At 38.2% G+C, this 21,327-nt stretch overlaps 2 protein-coding genes across 3 annotated transcripts; both read right to left on the reverse strand.

The window, feature by feature from the left end:
- Positions 1-3,277: 3,277 nt before the first annotated feature.
- LOC106391192 (phospholipase A I) lies at positions 3,278-9,844 on the reverse strand. 2 transcript variants are annotated; one of them, XM_048770070.1, is made up of 18 exons: positions 9,081-9,844; positions 8,858-9,005; positions 8,691-8,769; positions 8,448-8,601; positions 8,145-8,354; positions 7,812-8,057; positions 7,573-7,735; positions 7,231-7,491; positions 7,032-7,153; positions 6,634-6,795; positions 6,305-6,500; positions 6,065-6,201; positions 5,696-5,834; positions 5,339-5,545; positions 4,781-5,252; positions 4,468-4,684; positions 4,288-4,377; positions 3,278-4,003 (listed from the first exon to the last, which is right to left on the reverse strand). In XM_048770070.1, the coding sequence occupies exons 1-18, from the start codon at positions 9,627-9,629 to the stop codon at positions 3,524-3,526; spliced, it is 4,032 nt and encodes a 1,343-aa protein (XP_048626027.1). In that variant the 5' UTR covers positions 9,630-9,844; the 3' UTR covers positions 3,278-3,523. The 2 variants fall into 2 exon arrangements, with proteins under 2 accessions (XP_048626027.1, XP_048626026.1); XM_048770069.1 differs by having other exon boundaries at positions 4,781-5,255.
- Positions 9,845-14,134: 4,290 nt separating this feature from the next.
- On the reverse strand, positions 14,135-14,878 carry LOC111209410 (glutathione S-transferase T3-like). Its single transcript, XM_022709294.2, has one exon. It carries the CDS (start codon positions 14,876-14,878, stop codon positions 14,135-14,137), a length of 744 nt encoding a protein of 247 aa, XP_022565015.2.
- Positions 14,879-21,327: the final 6,449 nt, after the last annotated feature.

Consider the following 21,327-nt stretch of genomic DNA (forward strand, 5'->3'; position numbering starts at 1 on the left):
TTGGTACCCGATCGGAGGAAACCAAGGCCTTTGCTCCTTTGTAGGAATGAGGAAGGTCACGCCTGTAGCGTTCATGGCCCGAAGAACCCTCTTCACGCTCCTCAGGGTCGACTTAATCTCCTCCACACCGTCCCAATCTTGACCAGCCACGAAAGCAGGGCGCAATAAGTCAGGATGTAGTCGAGGAAGCTCCTCGAAAATCCCTTCGGGATAGAAGGTCGTCGGAAATAACTCGGCTTCGGAATCGTCGTCTTCCGAAGGATCGTCTTCCACTTCGCGAACCCTCAAGGTAATCGAGTCAATGGGCACCGCCCCACTCTGTCCGTCTCTCGCACACTCCGTCGCATCCCCCACGACGACGTTCTCGCTCCCTTCCCTCGCAAGCCGTGTAGCATCTGCAACCAAAAGCCTCTGGGAGCGAGACAAATCAACTGTGTCCATCATCTCCTCGTGATGAGTCGACTCGAGATCCCCGATACAACATCCGTCTGGACCCCTTGCCGGAGCTGATGCCGCCACAACTGAGTTCCCCCTTTGCTGCCTCGATGACCCCTGAGCCGACGACATGGTAGAGCAAGGCGGCGAAGAACGCGTCGAATAAAGGCTATAACACTTAGAGAGATAAAAGAAGAAGAGAGAGAAAGTACCTTCGATCGCGGAGAAAACTTGAAGAAATGAGAGGTGGTCTGCGTATTTATAAGGAAAAGAGAGGGGGGGGGGTGAACTCGAGGCATCATCAATAGGTCTATTCGGGCCTAGATGGGCCTCGAAACTCTCTCCGAAAATCCAGCGGACCCTCGCGACGTTTCAACTTCTCGGTGCATTTAAAAGAGAAAAAAGGGGGGGGAATTCGAGGTTTCGTCATTAAGCCCGAACGGGCCTAAATGGGCCTCGAAACTCTCCCAGATATCCAGCGGACCCTCGCGACGGTTCGGCTTCTCGTCTAAATCGGACGTCGGTCATCTTAAAATCAGAATAAACCAATGGTTAATCTAGATATGTCAATCGGGATCTGATTATCCGCGACTAATCGGCCTCAAGCAGAAATATTCCAGAACCCTCCATGCGACACAACGATCAAAAGGAGCGATAAAGCCTCTACTGCTCGCTTCCGAGAGAACGACACCATGCGACTCATCGACCAACCGCTCCAACTTTTCGACAGGCCTTCTATTCCCTCAAACCTTCAAACCTTCAAACCTTAGAATCCACACGAGCCAGAAAGCACTTCGCTCACTAATGGACGGGGGGGGGGGACTTACTGTAGAGGATGGATTTGACCATCCCACAAGGCCCGAAGAATAGAAAGGCCTGGCCCGGATTAGGTAGAGCGACGGCTCGATCTGTCGGCTCAAGAGTCATGTCTCTCGGCTTGACTCTTGAGTACTTTTAGTCGATCGTCATCGACTGAAGTACATCCGGCTCAGCGGCTGCTCGGACGCTTACGGGCTTCTCGGCCCAGCAGAGGAGGCCCACCGAGATGGCGTAAATTAGGTCAAGGACGAGGCATCAGGACGTCTATATAAGGGAAAGGGGAGACAACGAGAGAAGGATCCGAAATCACTGACTAACACTTGGCGGCTAGATTAGGGTTTTCACTTTTGCTTCATCTCGCCGTTAGTTGCACTTTTCTGGTAGCTCATCGAGCCACCGGCTTCCTTTCTGTCGCACTCTCTTTTTTTCCCTTGTAACCGACCGAACGTTTTTCTCCGACCATTAATAAGACGTCTTTGTTTAAACCCACATCTTATTTATTACCGTTTTCCGATCAAACAATCATGTATTATGTGTTGACACTGATGTTATTATTGCTTAGATTTTTAACGATGCTAATAGTGGTTTGGAAAGAAACTAGAGTTTGCTTGAAAACATTACAAAACTATTGTGCGAATATTTATATTGCAAGTGGATACATTAGTCTCTGGATTCGTGGCGCAATGGTAGCGCGTCTGACTCGCGTGATCGATTAACGTCGGGTTCAAAACCCCGGTTCTATAGGATCTTTACTTTTTCATCTCCATCTCCATTTTGCTGTGCTTATGTCATCAAGATTCGTCCAAACGACCTCAAAATGGAGCGTTTCACTGTTCATGCCATTGTTCACTACGCTCATGCGAACATGCTTGACCATAGTTAGCCCGAGAAGTTAGAGATCCCTCGTACGGTAAAGTCATTGAACGCTCTTCTCTTCGCTTGCGTGGTAGCTAAGGATTACGAGGAAACGAAACGAGTTTACATAGAGATGCATAAGATCGAACTTGATGTCAAGAAGACAAAGAAGAGATGCATAAGATCGAACTTGATGTCAAGAAGACAAAGAAGTATGGAGGGTTCTGCTAGTTCGTCTTACTCCATTATTGCAGAGAAGAAGGGGATAGAGCCGACAAGGTTAGCTTTGGTCTGATGATTGCTGGTAAGCATGGAGAGTATGGAGAAGAACTGGGTTCCGAGTTTTGGAATCATGAAGTTGCTTGTTAATGGACTAGCTAAGGATTCAAAGGTTGAAGAGGCAAAATAGCTCATTGCTCAAGTGAAAGAGTTCACCAGAAATGTCGACTTGTGGAATGAAGTCGAAGCAGCGTTGCCTCACTGAATGAAAGATATATAATGGCTCTGACCATTACGAGATTGGTATTTTCAGTTACGTTTTTTTTTGTCTATCTTCAGGCTTGACAGCAATGAAATGATAACTCATTTTGTTTTTTTTTTTCCAGATATAATTGAAGTTCATAAGTATCTTTGGTAGTATGGTTTTCTTGTGAGCATTGAAACTCTTTTAGCATGTCTTGACGGTATGAGGTAGCTCACTTGGTAAGGATCCTGTGGGCTAATTGTCATGCTCACGGGTTCGACGCCAGGCGGAGGCGAACTGCCCATTCTGTCACCAAATGCGGTACTGGGTGTTGGACCTTGTCTCCAGCCCAGGTAAAGCCCTCCCGGGTGAAGTGGACCGCTGCCTAACCGGGCCCAGTGGAATGATCCACGTAAGTGGGGAACCCCTGAATTATCAAAAAAAAAAAAAAAAAAAAAAAAAAAAACAATCAACCTATAGGCTATACGCCACATGTGTTTCTATCTATTATGCTGATCATACGTATAAAATAAGTTTAATTTTACATGCTTACCACAAGGTATGCTGGCCTCTTCCAAATAAATGTAAACAGAGAAGACAAACCCTAAAAATACAAAAGTCAAATCCTATGGCCTATAGAGATTGTTGATGACACATGTGATTCTCTTCTTTTGTAGTATATTCACAATTCACATCCCAAGCAAAAAGTATAATACAATTCTATCAATTATTCAAATCTATAAACAAAAAATATGAGTGAGAAGTCAAGGCATAAAGAGATTTTCACTACCAAAATTTGTGAAAATCTTTATTTCTTGTACCTCTTTAAGGATTTATAAGCAAGAAACTTACTGATATGCAGAAACGAACAAATTATTGTATTTTTCAGTTTTCTTCTCCCTCTGGTCAAAAAAGTATAAAATTAATAAAAAAGAGATTGTTGTCTCCTCTCTATACATTGGCGAGATGACAAGTGTACCTCAGCTTCCGATGAGAGGCAAGAGCTTTCTGAAGAGCAACATCGACACTTGCATTCTCTCTGAACAACATATCATATAGCTGGCAAACAAACTCAGACACTTGCTCTTCTTCGTCTTCCCAAAGACCAGAGCACTTATTGTCGTCTCCGTTCATCTTCTCATGGTCACTATCTTCCCAGTCACTTGTCGCTGTCGGGGTCGGTGGTTCCATCTGTTCCCTTTCGGCTTCCTCTTCTTCTTCGTCTTCTTCTTCTCCAATCTCAAACTTACCGTTTTCTCCAATGTTGTATTCAAATGGGGAACCTTGAGATGTGATTAGAGGTGTCTCTTGCGGTTCGGTTGAAGGACCAATCACAGCTTTGGCACCAGAGTCTAAGAAGGCTTTAACTACAGCTTGTGTTGGTCCAAATGTTCCTGAGTAGAGTATTATCCTGTCTCTCCATGCTCCTACCTGTTTCACAGAATAGGCTTACAAGCATAAGCGTATGTACAATCTTTTCTTACAAACATGAAAACAGAACATGTGGGCCTTCTTCTTATCGGCCTTTCTTATGCTCATCACTAACTTTTTGAGGTTCGAGATTTTGTAACCAGCAACCAAACTTGAATATAAGTTTACAGACACTATTTTTGAAGAAATAGCCTTTTTAGAAATGCAAGAATAAGAATATGTCAACATGAAACTAGCAGATAGCTTTTTTTTTGGTTGTTGTACAAAGGTCAGAGTGCCATTACCATCCAGCGAATGTCATCAGGAGTTAGGTGGGTCGAAGGGACGGTTCTGCGGAACATAAATGCTGCGATTTCTTGATCATCTTCCATCACCTTTTTAAATGAAATTAACAAGTAACATCACAAACAAAATAACTGCATACTAACATCACAGAGAAGTTAGAAATGAGAGCATATTCTTACTTGGGTTTGGCGTCCGATATAACGGTGGATGATATTCCCAACCTGGAAGCATTTCTTGATACGCACCAGATCCGAGATTGAGCAGATGTTGGAAAGAATTGATGCAGCCTTTCGGCGATTGCTTTGCATGACTGATAATATACTGAATTTGACGCTTTGGAGAAACTTATCCGCTAGATCTCCAGGTTCAGCAACCACAAATACATCATTTTGCCAACTAAATGAAACCAGAAAGCAAATATGTCTATTAACTCCAAATCAACATTTTAGACCTGAGGGTTCTGTGGTGAAAACGGAGAAGTTTGAATGTTACCTTAGGATCGAACCATTAGAATCATTCTGAAGCGCGAGATGTATAATCCCCACTTGGGGTAAATTCTGTAGCTTTTCATGCATTTGACGTAATGGAAGATAGAGTTGTCTTTTTGGTGGAGGAGATGATGGAGGCGACAAAATGGTCTTTCCAGCATGACCTCCGTCCAAGCTAAGTGGTGGAACCATGTCAATCCTGTTAAACTTTTGTGGGCCATGATCAGGAGTGAAGAGAAGGGGGCTCGTTGGCAAGCTTCCGCTTATTAGAGGAGAGTTAAATGGTGTGGGGAATGCAGTTCCCGGAGATGGTTTCGGACCTCCAGGAGTAGCATGTAGTGAAGATAACTTTATTCCATTACTCGAACAAAATGACTCAAGTGCACGAGCGTGATGCTTAACTCTCCCTGAGTCAGGACTATGCTGAGCCTCCACAAGCAAAACATTGCGTCTCCATCCTAGAGAAGGACTGCTCTCTACTGTCATAAAAATGTTAAGTCACTAACTAAGCTAGTAGTTTGAGAAGGTTTTTATCAAGCGCATATAATTTGGAAATATATACCTCTTCTGTTTGATTGCTTTCCATTCATAAACCGTGGTTTCAAATTCTCACACCACTTCTCATCGTTTAGGAAGGGGAGTGTTAATCTCTCACAGACGTTTTTAAGTACTTGGGAATTGCTTTGTATGTATTCATCAATTGCAGCTTCTAATTTTAGCCAAATCGCTGGATCAGTCTCATCCAACTCCATTCCACAACGATCATCAACTGCATAGATAAAACATATGTATTATGTACATGGTTAACTAGATTCAAAACACTTCCACATTATAATAATTGGCATGTATTAAAATTTAAGTTTTCCTAGGTGTTCAAGAGGATATAATGTTATTGCACGTTGTAAGTGCTGCGCATTACCTGGGTTGAATCGAAAATATTGTATCTCTGGCAACATAGGAAGCAATGTGCTTAGAGCTTCTTCAACCCGTTCCACTGAGCAAGCACTCTCAATCAGTACTTGTCCAGTATCTAAGTAACGCCATCCACCTTTACGTACCTACAAGATAGTTAGATAAACATTGACAAAATTACTAAACATTATAAATATGATCAGCTTTTATTCGCCTTATGTATAAAGACGGCCAGCTTTTACTAGCCCTATGTATTTCAGTGGGTTTTATCTTATAAACAAAGACTTTTAACAATTTGACCATTTGTAATTGTCACTTCCAGCCACAAATCAATCAACTAAATTTCACAATTAAGAGAGAAAAAAACACGACTTACCCTTGTTGGTACAGAGCCAGAGCCAATCGAAACCAAGCAGTCAATTTTTGTGTCAGGCCATAGAAGTTGTGCTTCTCTAATGGCAAATATAGTAGGATTGTTTGCCACTATTGCACCATCTTGCCAGCGGTATGAATCTTAAGCGATTTGAAAAGCAAACAAAGATTATAAAAAATATCAGCGTAAAGCTTACTTTAAGTCTCAAGGATAAAACTAGAAAAGAAAAAGGTAGACTTGTACCGACTGAAAAATCATCAAGATAATATGGAGCAGCTGATGATGCGCGTATTGCTTGCCAAACCTGATGCTTACAACTTCCCATAAACGCACTTTGCTTGTAGTAGCCAGCTTGATCACTGGCAGTTGATGAAGTTAATGTACTGCCGCCTGAATGATCTGAAAATGCATATGACATTTCCGGAGTTCCAACAGAATACTGCAAACAGAAAACAGAGAGCATATGATACACAAGAGAAGTATAGAAAGGAGAATGTAAAGTGGTATACCCTTCCTAGCAAAATAACAGAGAATACGGAAATAACCAAAAATGAAAAAGTGAAGTGTTGTACCTGGTAGTTCCGGAATATAAATGGTTGCGCAGGCATCACACTAACAAGAGTAGATACGACAAAAACTTTCGGAACATTCTTCACAGCTGATTCTATTAGTAAGTCCCCATCCTCATCAGCACACATTTCCTTTAACAGTCTCTCGAACTCGTCTGCGCTATGCTGTAAGACAGTATATTTTAGAACCTGATTCCAAGTCATGTAGGAACCAACAAGAGCTATTCGATTTTCTACAAGCATATCTTTTTACAGTTTGTAGGAAATCCTACACTAATCCAAGACGCCAAAAAACATAAAAGTTGATAAATCCTTATAAACAAAACAATAAAGGACTGCTCTTTAATTTTATGTCGCTAGAGAAGAAGAAATTATGAATAGACCAAAGGATCTGTATATACCTTGGATCCATGGATGACAACTCTGAAACTTTGCGATGAACTTTTATATAGTTGATCCAACTTTTCCCGCCAACTTGCAGCTTCATTGTCCTTTGGGACAGGTTCAGCAAAAACAAGCTTTCCTAAAGAAAAATCATTCAAAGTAAAGTCCAGAACCAGTAAGTCAACGAAGCTGCAAATCCAAGGGAATTCTACACACCTAGATTCTTGTAAATTTCTTCACATTGCTCCAGTGTCATAAGCTTGACACCAAGAGCAATAGCTAGCATTCCTCCTGTTGATGTGCCACATATAAGGTCAAATAGTTCATGTATACGCTTGCCACTTCCCTTCTCAATCTCTTTGAGAATCTGCACCGTTGCAAGACCTTTCATTCCACCTCCATCCATGGTGAGTATACGCAGTCCTTGTTTTGGTACTTGCCTACCTTTTATGGAACGTCGCAGAATATCATTTTCTCCTGTCATCAGAAGAAAAATATATGTAAATCCCAGCTAAGAGTATTGAACAATAACGCCAATATAGCACACAAGAAACACACCAAGAATTGCCAAAGCTCGAGCTGCAGCTTTATTGACTCGTGGTTCAGGTGTGACAGTCAATCGCATCAATAACTCCCTCAAACTCTCGGAAGTAATCAGAATACGACGATTTTCTAAACAGAAGGCCAAGTTCCCAACTGCCAATAAGGCTTGTCTTTGAACCTAAGGAAAATGAAAACTCAGTCGAAAAAAGCTGCAGGTTCTTCTTATAAGGAGACCAAAAATGCAGCTATCTTACTTCAGGATTCCTATGAGCACACAAAGATTTTAAGGATTTCAGCATATCCTTGGTGAGCATCTTCTGAGAAACAGAATCAGATACGAAAGCTAAGGTGACCACGACTTGTAGCACAGATATCACTTCGTCTGGGGCCGCAGATTTCAGAACAGTTTCAGTTGGCTTCATTATATCACACTTCATCAGCTGCATTGCTACGCTAACATCTCGAGCAAGAGATGATAAAGCAACACATGCTTGCTCAACCTATCAAACCTGTAGTTATGGTGATTGTTCCCAAAAGAAAGTATAAATTTATTTTCTAGTAATAGCAGAGAAGAAAAACCAACATACCACATGGCGATTGTCACTAGTTATCATACTTATAAGCTGTCTCACTGCATTTTCATCTTTACCAATAACAGAACGGTTTCCTTCATCTTGCATTATCTTCACCAATGTAGATGCTAGAAGAGGATGGTGACACGAAGAGGAACGGAATATAAGGGGAGAGAAGGCACTTAGCTTGTGCCTAGATGCCCCAAAATAGGAAGTGTTTTCTGTCTAGCATCATGCAAACGAACTCTTAGCCTACAAACTTAATCATCTAGAGAGTAAAAAATGGCAGAGAGATTGTGTGATGAGTTTTCTTCTTACCTCTATCTGTACATTTACTGATCTAAGATTCTCATCAGACACAATTCTGACATTTACAAGAGACAACTGGCGAAGCTGATGCAAAGGTAATATCTCTGGAAGGAATTCAAGGGGATTACCAAAAAGCCGTAGTATTCGTAGCCCAGCCATCGCCCTGCATTTCAATCAAATAAAAAATCAGCCTCCTACCTACTAAACTCAAGAAATGGAAAAATAGAGATATCAGCTATCTGCCAAAGTGACCTGAAATCAAGCAGAGGCCGGATGAGTTTATTGTGTTCCAAGGACAATTCGACAAGACCTACGCACTGTCTTAGTTCCGCTGCACAAGAGTTCAAACTAACATCGTACATACCGATTCTCTTTTAGCATTAAGATGCGAATAACAAGTATAAGCAAGTAAAGCTCACCAGGAACAGAGATAAGCATGTTGTTGTCAACTCTAAGAACTTTAAGGTTTTTCAGTTTCCCTATCTCAGGTGGCAAAACTGAAAGTTTATTGTTCTCAAGGCAAAGCTTCTCAAGAAGAGGCAACTCAGTCACTTCAACAGGCATTACCTGCCCAATTCAGTAAAGTTCAATGCTTTATCACAACATTCTTCATTACAATCAAGAAACGTTAAAATACCATACCAACAAACCAACACCAGATAGACTCAACGAGGTCACAGTCTTCCAATGCTCCCCACAAGAGGAAGCAACATCAATAGCCGGAGCAGGAATCGCCGCAGGCATCATATCAGACCTCATCAGCCTCGTTAACACCCCTACACCATCATACTGCTGACCAGAGCCAGCCGCTTTCATCAACGTAACTGCTCGCAAAGGCTCTCTCCGTTTCTCAACTCTCATCACCACCCCAACTTCCTCGCCTTCTCCGTTGAGTTCAACCACCACCGTATCATTCGGCGCAGGCAAAGCCACCATCAGCTGCGACTCGAGCCGTAACGCGACCTGGTCCTCGGAATCCCCCGCCGTCCAGTCCAAATCGATCCGGAAACCTAGTTCCGGATCCTCCACCGCGGAGGGAGACGAGCAGGCGGATGACGTTATCGATGTCGGAGATCCGAACGGAGAAGCGGACGGTGATCGGATTGGATCCTCGTTTAGATCGTCCGCGCCGTAAGAGAGACTCAGACGGAAACTCTCCGACGATCTCTTCCACCCTAACCCCCACGACATCTCGATGATCGCCGATCACCACCGCGGGTGGGTGTAATCGCAACCGGAGAGCGTCAGATCAAATCGGTGAGTCGTGGATCGGACTGGATGATTGAGAATTCGAAATTCAGAAGAGAGATCGATAATGCGGATTCGATCAGAGGAGACTACGACGAGTCTTTCATCTGCATTCAACGGAACTCAAATGTTCTTCGTCTTTGATCTTCTTCACCTGAGGTTAGTGATTTTATAAAATGGTACCAAAACGTCGTCGTTGGGTGGAAATAATATATATTTTTTTTCAGTTTTTGTAAGGGTTCTTTTGTTGAAAGGTATAAGGCCGAGGGAAAAGATGTTATAGAAAGCCCATAGTAGTTTTTGAGCTCACCAACTAGGTATCAAATACATTGATGAATAATTTGAAGCTGTGCCTGAGGATATAAAGAAAACATCACTGAAGAGCAGAAGGCAGCATAGACAGATATTGTGTCATGTAAGACCACCTAAATCTCTATAAATTTTGTTTGTAGCTCTAAAAATCTATATAAATTTTTGTTCAGTAAAGAACTATTGTGACTTTCACTAACCATTTCAATTGTTAGTGTTAACAGTTTTAACTTTTGGCTAACTATTATAATTGTTGGTGTTAACAATTATATCTGTTGGTACTAACCATTGTAACCCTTAGTAGTCTATATAAAGAGTTGCAGACAATGAAAAATCATAACTTGAACAAGATAGAAAAATCAAAAACTAATTGTTGGTTAGAAAGAGAGATGAGATTCATTGTTCAAACATTATCAAAGGTCTTTAAAAAAAACACATAAACATAAATTTTTATTTGTTATTCTTGTGTCTTAGTCTAGAACAAGAATGAAACTTTGATTGTCTTATCTATCATACATATGGATTTTATGTAATCCAAAGCTTAGAATATGGTCAAAATGAAAAGTGAGCTCAATTCAATCATTATCCAAGTTTAGCACTTCTGCATAACATTTTTATACTTAGCACTTCTAAATAACATTTTTATTTTAAGGAAAAGCGAAGAATATAGTAAAGATCTTGGGCACGTTGGTGACAAACTCTGCCTTTTGGATTGGTCTTTTGCAGGTTGCAGCGTTCCTCCAAGCTGTGCATGGTTCATGGTTGGTGAATAAAACAATAGTTATGTCTTCCCCTTTGGTTTACTCTTTGATCTTTTTGAAACTACAATTGTGTTGTGATTTGTAATGTCCCCGATTTCTTTTATAGCTACCATTTACTTTGTAGTATCTCTCGGGGTGTTATGGTCTACGATGTTGATGTAATAGTCTGTGGAGTACTACAAGAGGTAGTACATAACATGTTACATGAAGATGGAGTTATATTACAGTTTGTGTATGATTGTTTGAACTTGAAAAAGGAAAGGAAATATATGTGTGAAGAGAAATGGACGTTTTCCATTAAACAAAAGAGAGTTTGCTTGAAGAGGAAGTTGATCATTAAGGCAAAAGGAAGTTTGCTTAAAAGGAAAAAGAAGATTAACAAAGAGATTTGGAGATCTTTACTTGGGGAAGAGAGCCGCGAAATCTAGTTAGTATAAATAGGTTGGGGAAGCTTTGTATTGCATTAACATAGAGAAAAGTTCTTAGCAAAAGAGGTTTCTTAGAAACAAAGAGTTTCTTAGAATCATGTGTTAGGAAGTCCGGGAGACGGCGTGGTTGACAACAAGTTTCACTCCTTTCAAAGAGAGTGTGTTGCAGTGGAGAGACTTTTTCAAGTTTCAGTATCCTCGTGAAGGACATGAAGAGCAAGATTAACCAGGTCTCTTAGATAGGTATCTTAGCATAATTAGGATTTAAAAAAAATGAAAAATTGTAATTAACATAAGAACCGTTTTCTAATTAGGAGTTATAAGAGCATGATTATTGGGGGGGGTTCTTAGGGTGGGGTTCTTAGCGGAATATAAGAATCCGTCTCTTAACTTTTAACTAAAAAAGCTAAGAACCGGTTCTTAAATAAGAGTTTTAAGAGCCGGTTCTTAACTTTTTTAGTTAAAAGTTAAGAGACAGGTTCTTATATTCCGTTAAGAACCCCCAATAATCATGCTCTAAGAACATCTTTATCCTTAATACCCTAATGGGTCTCTTAATTTATTTTTAATAGTATTTAAAGAGTTAATTTTGGTAAGAGAGTTGATTAAGAACCTTGAGATTATTTCCTCCTTCATTGCAAGTCTCTTATTTTAGGTTTCTTAAAAAAAATTATTAAACATTTTTTATTAATTTTAATTTTTTTATTACATAAAACATAATAAAAGATAGCATTTTAAACATAGACTTTAAAATAAAAACATGAAAACAAAGATTATTACAATAAATGAGAATTGTTTGAAAGAAGCATAGGAGATCAGTTGTCGTCTTCGTCACGTCCAAATTTTTCCCAAATATGTTCAACCAAATCATCTTTCAGCTGTTGATGCATTTGTCTATCACGAATTCTTGTTCGAACACCCATCATATTTGCGATATTTGTAGGGATATCCGTAGAATACGTGAGATCGACATGTGAACTTCCGTTGTCTTCTGCTTGTTGGAACTCTGAAGGATCAAATTGAGTGTATCCATCTCGTTCGTCTTCTACTATCATATTATGGAGTATGATACATTCTCTCATATTCTTCTCAATTTTGACTTTATTCCAAAAAAGTGATGGATTTTTAACAATGGCAAAGCGAGCTTGCAAGACTCCAAAAGCACTTTCGACATCCTTTCGGACAGCTTCTTGACGTTGAGCAACTAAAACTGTTTTCGGCCCTTGTGGTATTTGAATAGATTGGATAAAAGTTGTCCATTTCGGATAAATACCATCGGTGAGATAGTAAGTCAAATGATACTCTCTTCCATTGACATAGTAAATGACTTCCGGAGTATGACCATTTATTATGTCATCAAAAACAGGTCAGCGATCAAGAACATTTATATCGTTTAAGGTACCTGGAGGCCCAAAAAACGCGTGTCATATCCAAAGATTGTATGAAGCAACTGCTTCTAAAACGATTGTTGGTTTATCCGAACCACGAGAATATTGCCCTTTCCAAGCGGTGGGACAATTCTTCCACTCCCAATGCATACAATCGATGCTCCCTATCATCTCGGGAAATCCACGATACTCTCCAACGTCAAGTTGACGTTGAAGATCAGCCGGTGTTGGTCTTCTTAGGTAGTCCTCGCCGAACAAATATATAATTCCTTCCACGAAATTCTCCACGCATAACCGAGTTGTTGTTTCACCGAGCCTGAGGTATTCGTCGACCGCATCAGCCGCAGAACTATATGCCAACACACGAATGACTGCCGTACACTTTTGAAGGGGAGAGAGACTAATCCTTCCGAGACCATCTTGCCTTTGCTTAAAGTATTAAACTTCGTTGGAGAGGCGATCAACAATGCGCATAAACAATGGCTTGTTCATTCTAAAATGGCGTCGGAAGAAACTTTTAGGATACATTGGAGTATCACTGAAATAATCATTCCATAAACGAATATGCAATTCCTCACGATTTCTTTCGATATACGCTCTTTTTTTCTTTTTTTTCTTTGTTCTTCTTCATCACGATGAATGGTTAAATTCTCAAAGGCTTGATCAAAATGTTGATCAAAGAGCTCATCAAATGCATCATCAAAAGATTCATCTAAAGGATTTTGAGAAGAAAAAGCCATATATGGTGATTAAAGGATTTTTAAAAAAGATGGTTTTGGTGTTTGGTTTTTTTTTAAAATAAGATGGTAAAAGTGTTTGGTTTTTTAAAGGATAAAAAGATGGTCTGGTGTTTAAAGACGGATAATGGCACTACGAGAGAAGATGGCTTTGGTTGTTTGGCGATTAATAAGATAAAGAGAGTAAATGGTTTTGTTGTTTAATAAGATAAAGAGAGAAGATGGTTTTGTTGTCTAATGGACACAAGATGAGTTTGTTGTTGTTATGTTTGAAGAGAGAAGATGTGTTTGTGTTGCGATGGATATAAAGAGAAGAAGAGCTTGTTGTTGTTGTTATAAATAAAGAAGATGACATCAAGTTGATACTACAACTCCAGTCCAAGGCTACAAGACACAGACACATACAAACACTCAACTTGACACATACATACACTCAACTTGAGACTACAAAACATCTCTCTGTCGCTTCAGTCCAAGCCTGCACTCTGTCACCCAAGCATCCGTGACTCGCTCCAGTCCAAGGCTGCAATCTGTCACGCAAGCATCATGTAAAGAGACAAGAACATTAACTTCAAAGATAACTCAACAAGAAGAGGATAACTTAAAACATTTTATAAAATCAATAACCACACCATTACAACAACTAGAGCGAGACTTGAACTTAAGAAATAGAGCAGGAACAAGAACAATAAAATCTAAAGTTAAAACTTAAGAACAATCACAAGACCTAATTAGACAACAACAACTCGTTAATTAACTTCTTCTTCAGAGCTTCTTCACCATCATCTAGAGGTTCTTGTTTTGCCATTAGCCTGTCCAGAAGCTTCATCTTCGACAGCTTCTCCTTAATAACCAAATCCTCTTGCTTGATTCTCCACATTTCTGAAACTCATCAAGGTCTTTCCCATCACTGACTTGTTTCTTTCCACGGGATTTTGCAGCCTTAACACCAGGGGGTCGAGTTGCTCCATCGTCAGCCAGTAAGCAGGCTGAGTGCGAGCCGTTATCTAACTTCTTCCTTTTGGAATCTCCTTGAGAGCAAGCAGAAGAAAGATCAGACCACTTCTGGTCATGTCTAAGCTCTTTCCAAGCATGTTCTAATGTGAACTTCTTTTTGTAGTTGTTGAAGAAGATCTTGTGGGCATGTTTGAGAACATCAGTGTCGTTTTGCCCACTGATTTTCTCACGAGTTGCTACTTCAAAAGCTCCACAAAACTTTTCCACCATGTCGTTGATCTTGTGCCACCTTTGCTTACACTGTGATGCGATCTTAGGACTAGCCGAGTAGTAGGCTGCTATCCTTTTCCAGAAAGAAACCGACCGTTGCTCATTCCCTACCACATGGTCTTTACTGGTATTTAACCAAGAGCTGATGAAGACATTGTCATCTGTTGGAGTCCACGTGTGTCGTCCTCTACTCTCCACATGACTGTCTGGTTCGAAGTTTGAACCTTCAGTTGCTTGCGTCCCAAATAAAGGAATAGGGAAGGATTCTGAACCGATGCCAGTTTCTTGTTGACTTTGAAGAAGATCAACAAAATTAAAACTCCTATATGGATTGGAATCCATATCTGAACTTGTCTAAGAAGAGAGATGGAATAAGGAGTGTGTTTAATAGAAAGGAAAACGAGTTTGAAAGAGAAAGAGAGAAGAAGGAGTATGTTTAATAGAAGAGAGAAAGCGTTTAACGCTTTGATCACACCCACAACCATATGGACTTGACATTTAGCTAACTCATATATCTAACATTCATTGCTATCTAACTCATTAATCACACTTCAGCTTTTGACTTTCGGTTTGACATTCACAATCAATTCACGGTTCACAATCAATTGCTATCTACCTACTTTCTATCTAACCAGATTCACAATCAATTCACGGTTCAAAGGCTACTAACCTGAAATGCTCATTGCCTCTTCATCCGTCCAAACAACAGACCTCTTCTTTGAATAAACTTCAAGTCTTTTTATCCGTCCATCTGAAAAGGAAACGCAAGAAACAGAATCAACATTAGAACGATTCCGACACAAGAAAGACTAAGAAACAAATACTAAGACGTCATCTCTTCAATCAGTATACATAAACAAACACAAGAACTGATCGACTTAAACAAAGACAGAGACATAAACTATCCAGCACACCCGATTGATATATTGAGACACAGAGACATCATCTGTTGAATCACGAGACACAAACAAGCACAAGCAACGCATGAGACGCATGAAGAAACAAATATTGATCGATATAAACAAAGACAGACTTTTTTCTATCACAAGAATGATTAACAAACAAAGACAGAGCATAACCGAGTTGAATCAGAAGACATAAACAAACCCAAGAGACACATGCAAGACAACAAACGAATCAATTTAACAACGAATGATTCAGACATAAAAGGAAAACAACTTAGCTTTTTCTTTCGGTTTGATTTCGCTTGAGATAGGTGGAGTGATCAGCTTGAGATACGCGGAGAGCGAGAGATACGCGGAGGCATCGAGGAGATCGAGAGATACGCGGAGGCGTCGAGGAGATCGAGAGATACGCGGAGGTGTCAAGGAGATCGAGAGGGAGGCGGAATCGTCGAAGAGAGCGCCGGAGACGCGGAATCGTCGACGAGATCGAGAGAGAGAGAGATGCGGATTCGTCGAGGGAGACGCGGAATCATCAACCAAAGAGAGAGAGGCGACGATTCCACCGATAGAGACTCCGGCTGATGCCATCGACGAGGAGATTTCATCGTCGCGGAGAGATCTCTGTTTCGCCTTCGGTGTCGCCTCGAGAGAAAGAGAGAAGACGAGACGGTAGTGAGAGAGAGAGATTTTGTATGAATGACATGTGCCCCTTGAAACTTCGTCCCTTCCGCTCTAGATTAAGCGACTTTTCAACTTAATTACCTAATTTTTATTTTTTTTAAACCAAAAAAACCTAGTGACCCGGTATAGCATACCGCGATAAAGATCATGATTAACCTGAGCTCTTAATTTGGGGTTCTTAACTTATGATTTGACACTTTTTTGTTTTTTTTTATTTTTTTTAACACTTTTCAGCTAAAAATCGGCTCTTATATCTTTTATTTAAGAATCGGTTCTTAGCTTTTCTTAGTTAAAAGCTAAGAAACGGTTCTTAACCGAAGCTAAGAACCCCACCCTGAGAACCTGGGTTAATCATGATTCCAGAGGATGAAAAAAAACCGATGAAGTCTTTCGTTTCTCTATCTCTTCCCCTCTGTATCTCTTCAACGGCCTGCATCGCCGATCTCTAACTCCCAGCTCGGATTTCCTTCGCCAACTCATCGCAGCGAGTCGCTTCGCTGCCTCCGCTCTTCGTCCTCCTCCGCTGCATCTCCTATGCAATTCGAAGTCTCCACTCCGAATTCTCAGGTTACCCTGACTTCGCTACTACATGGCCTTCTCAATGCAAGTAAGTAATTATTAATTATTTGATAAAAAGGTACATGATTTGTACGCTTTTTTTTTGGGGACAAATTCTTAGAAAGTAAAAGCCATTTTCTATCATTTGGTATAATTTTCAGACTAAATAAATTTAAAAATATTATTTAAATACATATAGATAGTGGCATATTTTAGTAAAATAATTACATTTTTATATTGTATATATAATTGAAATATACAGTTTTAGTGAGTCTTGTTTGGTTAGATTACACCAATTTGTTTTGTTGTAATTCGCTTTTGTTTATTAAAAATGATAGATCAATCGGATTGTGAACATTCATGAGAAATTTATTTTATAAATTATGTTAATTTGTTTTGCCTTTTCATTAGCTTTATTATATGTTAGCCATTCTAAATTTATATGTTATTATGTTTAATATCATAAGAAATTTGAGTGAGAAAGTAAGAAAAAATATAAAGAAGTTATTTCAAAAAAAATATATATATATTATATTTAATTTAAAGCAATTTAATCTGATTATCATGTTGCAGCGCAACATATAACATATGAATAATACCATTTAATTACATAGAAATGTGAAATCATTTTATATCTTTAAGTAAATAAATAAAATCTCTAACATCTTACATTTGAAGAGATCTTTAGTAATATATAAGATAAATAAACCACTTCACTTCTCACAAATTGGTTTTAGGCTAAAAGTGTATCTGCCTTAACGTGTAACCGAATTTATGTCCCTATTTTCTATGGACCAGTTGATGATACGGTTATCGAGACATTACCGGAGGTACCAGAGAACAATGAGGTGGCTCGGTACAGAAAGATTGTGTATTCTTCGGACTACCTGAAGGATGTTTTTTTGGAAGACCCCATGATGGAAAGAATACTATTGGATCGATCAAGTTACCATGATACGAATATATTTTAGTAGGATAGATTTTTAGATATAGATCTTTTGTAAATATGAATGGTGACCAGGGAAGGGAACGGCGATGAATAATGTATTTCCTAACGTTCCCAAAAAAAATTACAATTCACAAGGAATAATAATTCTCTCTCATTCCTTTTCATTCTCTTTTTTTTTCTGTAGAGAATTAAAGAACAAAATTATTTCTTGTTAAATTTGATAAGGAACAACCATTCTTTTTTATTCCTGCTATTTTATTCCCGTACATTCTTTTTTTATTTGTTCCTCTTGTTTCCCGAATGGTTCCAGTCAGACCAAGGGAATGAGAAGGAACATTCAATTCCTTATGGTTTCCATAAAAATATACTATTCATAGGGAATTAATTTTTTTTCTATTCCTTATCATTCATTTTTTTGTAAGGTATGAATGGTGACCAGAGAACGGCGAGAAATAATGCATTCCCTAACGTTCTTAAAAAATATCACCATTCACAAGGAATAAATTTTTGGGGTTCTTTCAAAAATGATTCAAAATTTCAAGTCAACCTAAAAAATAACCTATGTTTTTTTCGAAACTTTGCTTTTACCTTACCATCCTCATCTTCACCAAATATTTACAACTTTGCCATTGACATCAATACCTCAACCACCATGAACTACCAAATTGAGAGTGTTAATTCCCTAAAGTTTCGATTTTTTCTCATCCTTTTTCATTTCTTATCCACACAAACCACATATCTTATACTTTCTCTCAAAATTCATTAAAAAAACTGAAGATTTTGATTACAAATTATGTAAGGTTCATAAGCTCACGATTCTTGGTGATTAACGAGTAGGTAGTTGTTGTGGTGAAATTCTGAGTGATTGGAGAAACCACGCAAGTCATCTCACGAGTTCAAGGTATGAAATCGCGAACTACATTTTATTTTTCAGATCTGTTCGACGAAGAAGACTTCTAAAGAAGTCTTCTTCATCGAGAAGACTTCTTTCAATGCATATGTTAGTTTTGCAATTGACCTTTTGTGTGTGTTTTAATAGAAGACTTCCCTAGAAGTCTTCTAACATTCCTTTGTAAACAAAAAATTTCGAAATTCCCAGAGAAGACTTCTCAGATAAACAGGTTACTTTTAAATTTGACCGAAGTTGGTCAGAAATTTAACTTTTTGTAGAAGACTTCTAAGGAAGTCTTCCAAGAGAAAACTTCTACAAAAGTCTTCTGAAAGTCTTCCCTAAGTCTTCTCAATGCCGGAAGATGTCTGTGTGGGTTACTTTTGCAATTGAAATATAATAGTAAAAAATTTAATATCAATGAGAAGACTTCTTTAAGTCTTCTCGAGTTTAATTCTGGGTTTTGGTCAAACCTTTGCCCGCGAGAGAAGACTTCTAGAGAAGTCATCCGACGGAAGACTTCTAAAGAAGTCTTCTTTGGGAATTTCAAAAAAAATTCAATTTCAAAAGTAAGCCAATATTTACAAAGGAAGACTTCCGAAGATGTCTTCTGTAGAGTAGACTTCTTAAGAAGTCTTCTTTCGTATATTTGCAATTGCAAAATGACCTAAATAAAAGGCTTCTTTTGAAGTCTACACTACACATAGTAGACTTCTTTTGAAGTCTTCCGTGGATGACTTCAAAATAAGTCTTCTACGGAAATTTTTATTAAACTTCAAATTTATCCAAAATTAAAATGAAATTTTAATATCTTCTTGCTAATTCATGTTTATTAGTCAATATTGGGACTACTGAATCGAATTTATAGGTGATAATTATGAAATTACAAACATTGATGTTTAATAATGTTTCTAGCTAAACGGAGAAGTCTTTTGTAAGTCTTCCTCATAGAAGACTTCATAAGAAGTCTTCTCCGATGATTTTGTTTTATTAAGTTGATGTTCTGTGTTTGTGTTGTCTTCCTCATAAGATAAATTTTTTAACTTCCATGAGATTTAAAATTCCAACTTTCACTTAAAATTCAATTTTGATCTTTTGTGAATTTGACTAAGGTTTTTTGAGAAGTCTTCTCTCTTAGTTTTAGCAAATTTTACTATGTTTTTGTGTTGTTGTGTTTTGTTATGTGTGGGTAGAATGATTAAAATATTTTTTAGTATGTTGCATCAATAACTTTAATGAAGTCAAGTACTTTTGGCAAAACATGAACATATTTACCATTCTTTTGTTTAACATCTCTTAAAGTTTACAAAATAATTCACAACTAAAATATTACACATACAAATCATAAAAAGACCATGAACAAAATTATTAGACAGCCAGATATTATTCCTCAACATAGATAAGCTTGGACTCCACTTCACATCATCTCTTTGTACCACTTTGGGCAGAAGACTTTCTGAAGACTTCGTGGAAAGTCTTCTAGCATAAAATACAGAAGATTTACCAAGAAGTCTTCTGAGAGTCTTCTACGAATTATCCCAGAAGTCTTCCAAAATCTGTCTCAGATCTGAAAAATCTTCATATTCAAAAGCATTCAAATGACTTCAAAATAGAGAAGACTTGAAAAATAAATTTTTAGATAATAAACAAAACAGACACATTAGGTTGGATCTATAATTTTTTAGAATCTAATATATAAAACACACAAAATACATATCCAAAATATATACCACTTTAGGCAGAAGACTTCCGAAGACTTCCTGAAGACTTCATGGGAAGTCTTCTAGCATAAAATGCATTAGAAGACTTTCTAAGAAGGCTTCTGAGAAGTCTTCCGAGAGTCTTCTGAGAGTCTTCTGAGAAGTCTTTCAAAGTCTCTCAGATCTGGAAAAACCTGCAAATTCAAAAACATTCAAATAACTTCAAAACAGAAAAAACTTTAAAAACGGAAAATTTTATGCTTACAAAATAAACAAAACAGTCACACTATGTTGAATCTATAGTTTTTTAGAATCTAACATATAAACACACACATAAATTCATATCCAAAATTTAGAGATCTACCTTTGAAAGAGTGAAAGGAACCATGTAATGAAAAATCTGCGAAAAGAAGATAAATTAGTGAGAAGACATAAGAAAAAGTGGGAAATGGATATAAAGTTGAGATTAGAGAGAGGTTTGAGAGTTTTAGAGTGAGAAACATTACATTTTTGTTGCAGTCATTTGAGAGGAAGAAAGAGAATGTGTAAATTTTATTTATATATGGAGACAAAAATTCCAATTAGGTTAAATATTTTCGACCCAGAAGACTTCTGGAAGACTTATGGAAGACTCATGAAAGACTTATGTAAGACTCATGGAAGACTTTGATTTAGGCGGAAAACCTGAATTATTCCAAAATTTAGGCGGGAACCCTAAATTTTACTTAAATTGAGGCGGGATGTGTTGGAAGACTTCTTTTAAGTTTTCTGTGAGTCTTCTAGACCTAAAATCAAATAACTATGCAAAAAAAAACATTTTTAAACTTAAAAAAACTTAGAAAGTGTTTAAATCAAATTATTAGGTAGTTACTAAACATATATATGTCAATTTGAAAAAGGGAAAAAAATGAAGATAAGATTTCAAATATAACCCAAAGATACCAACAATACTATAACATATGTTACCAAACCCTAAACCAATGACTCATGAACCAATCTACATTCACTCATCTATGTTGAAAATAATTCAATTTCAGATAAACTAAATTTACATCATTGAAAAAACGTTTATTATTACATGATTTCAAATTTTAACCCATGAAAATATT

Source organism: Brassica napus, chromosome C9 (assembly GCF_020379485.1).
Source record: "Brassica napus cultivar Da-Ae chromosome C9, Da-Ae, whole genome shotgun sequence".
Classification (NCBI taxonomy): domain Eukaryota; kingdom Viridiplantae; phylum Streptophyta; class Magnoliopsida; order Brassicales; family Brassicaceae; genus Brassica; species Brassica napus.

Coding starts and splice junctions, on each gene's coding strand:
- LOC111209410 (XM_022709294.2), bottom strand. CDS start 14,878: ATGGATTCCAATCCATATAGGAGTTTTAATTTTGTTGATCTTCTTCAA.
- LOC106391192 (XM_048770069.1), bottom strand. CDS start 9,629: ATGTCGTGGGGGTTAGGGTGGAAGAGATCGTCGGAGAGTTTCCGTCTG. Junction 8,602..8,690: donor CGGCCTCTGCTTGATTTCAG/GTCACTTTGGCA, acceptor ATTGAAATGCAG/GGCGATGGCTGGGCTACGAA. Junction 4,685..4,780: donor TCTAATGGTTCGATCCTAAG/GTAACATTCAAA, acceptor GGTTTCATTTAG/TTGGCAAAATGATGTATTTG.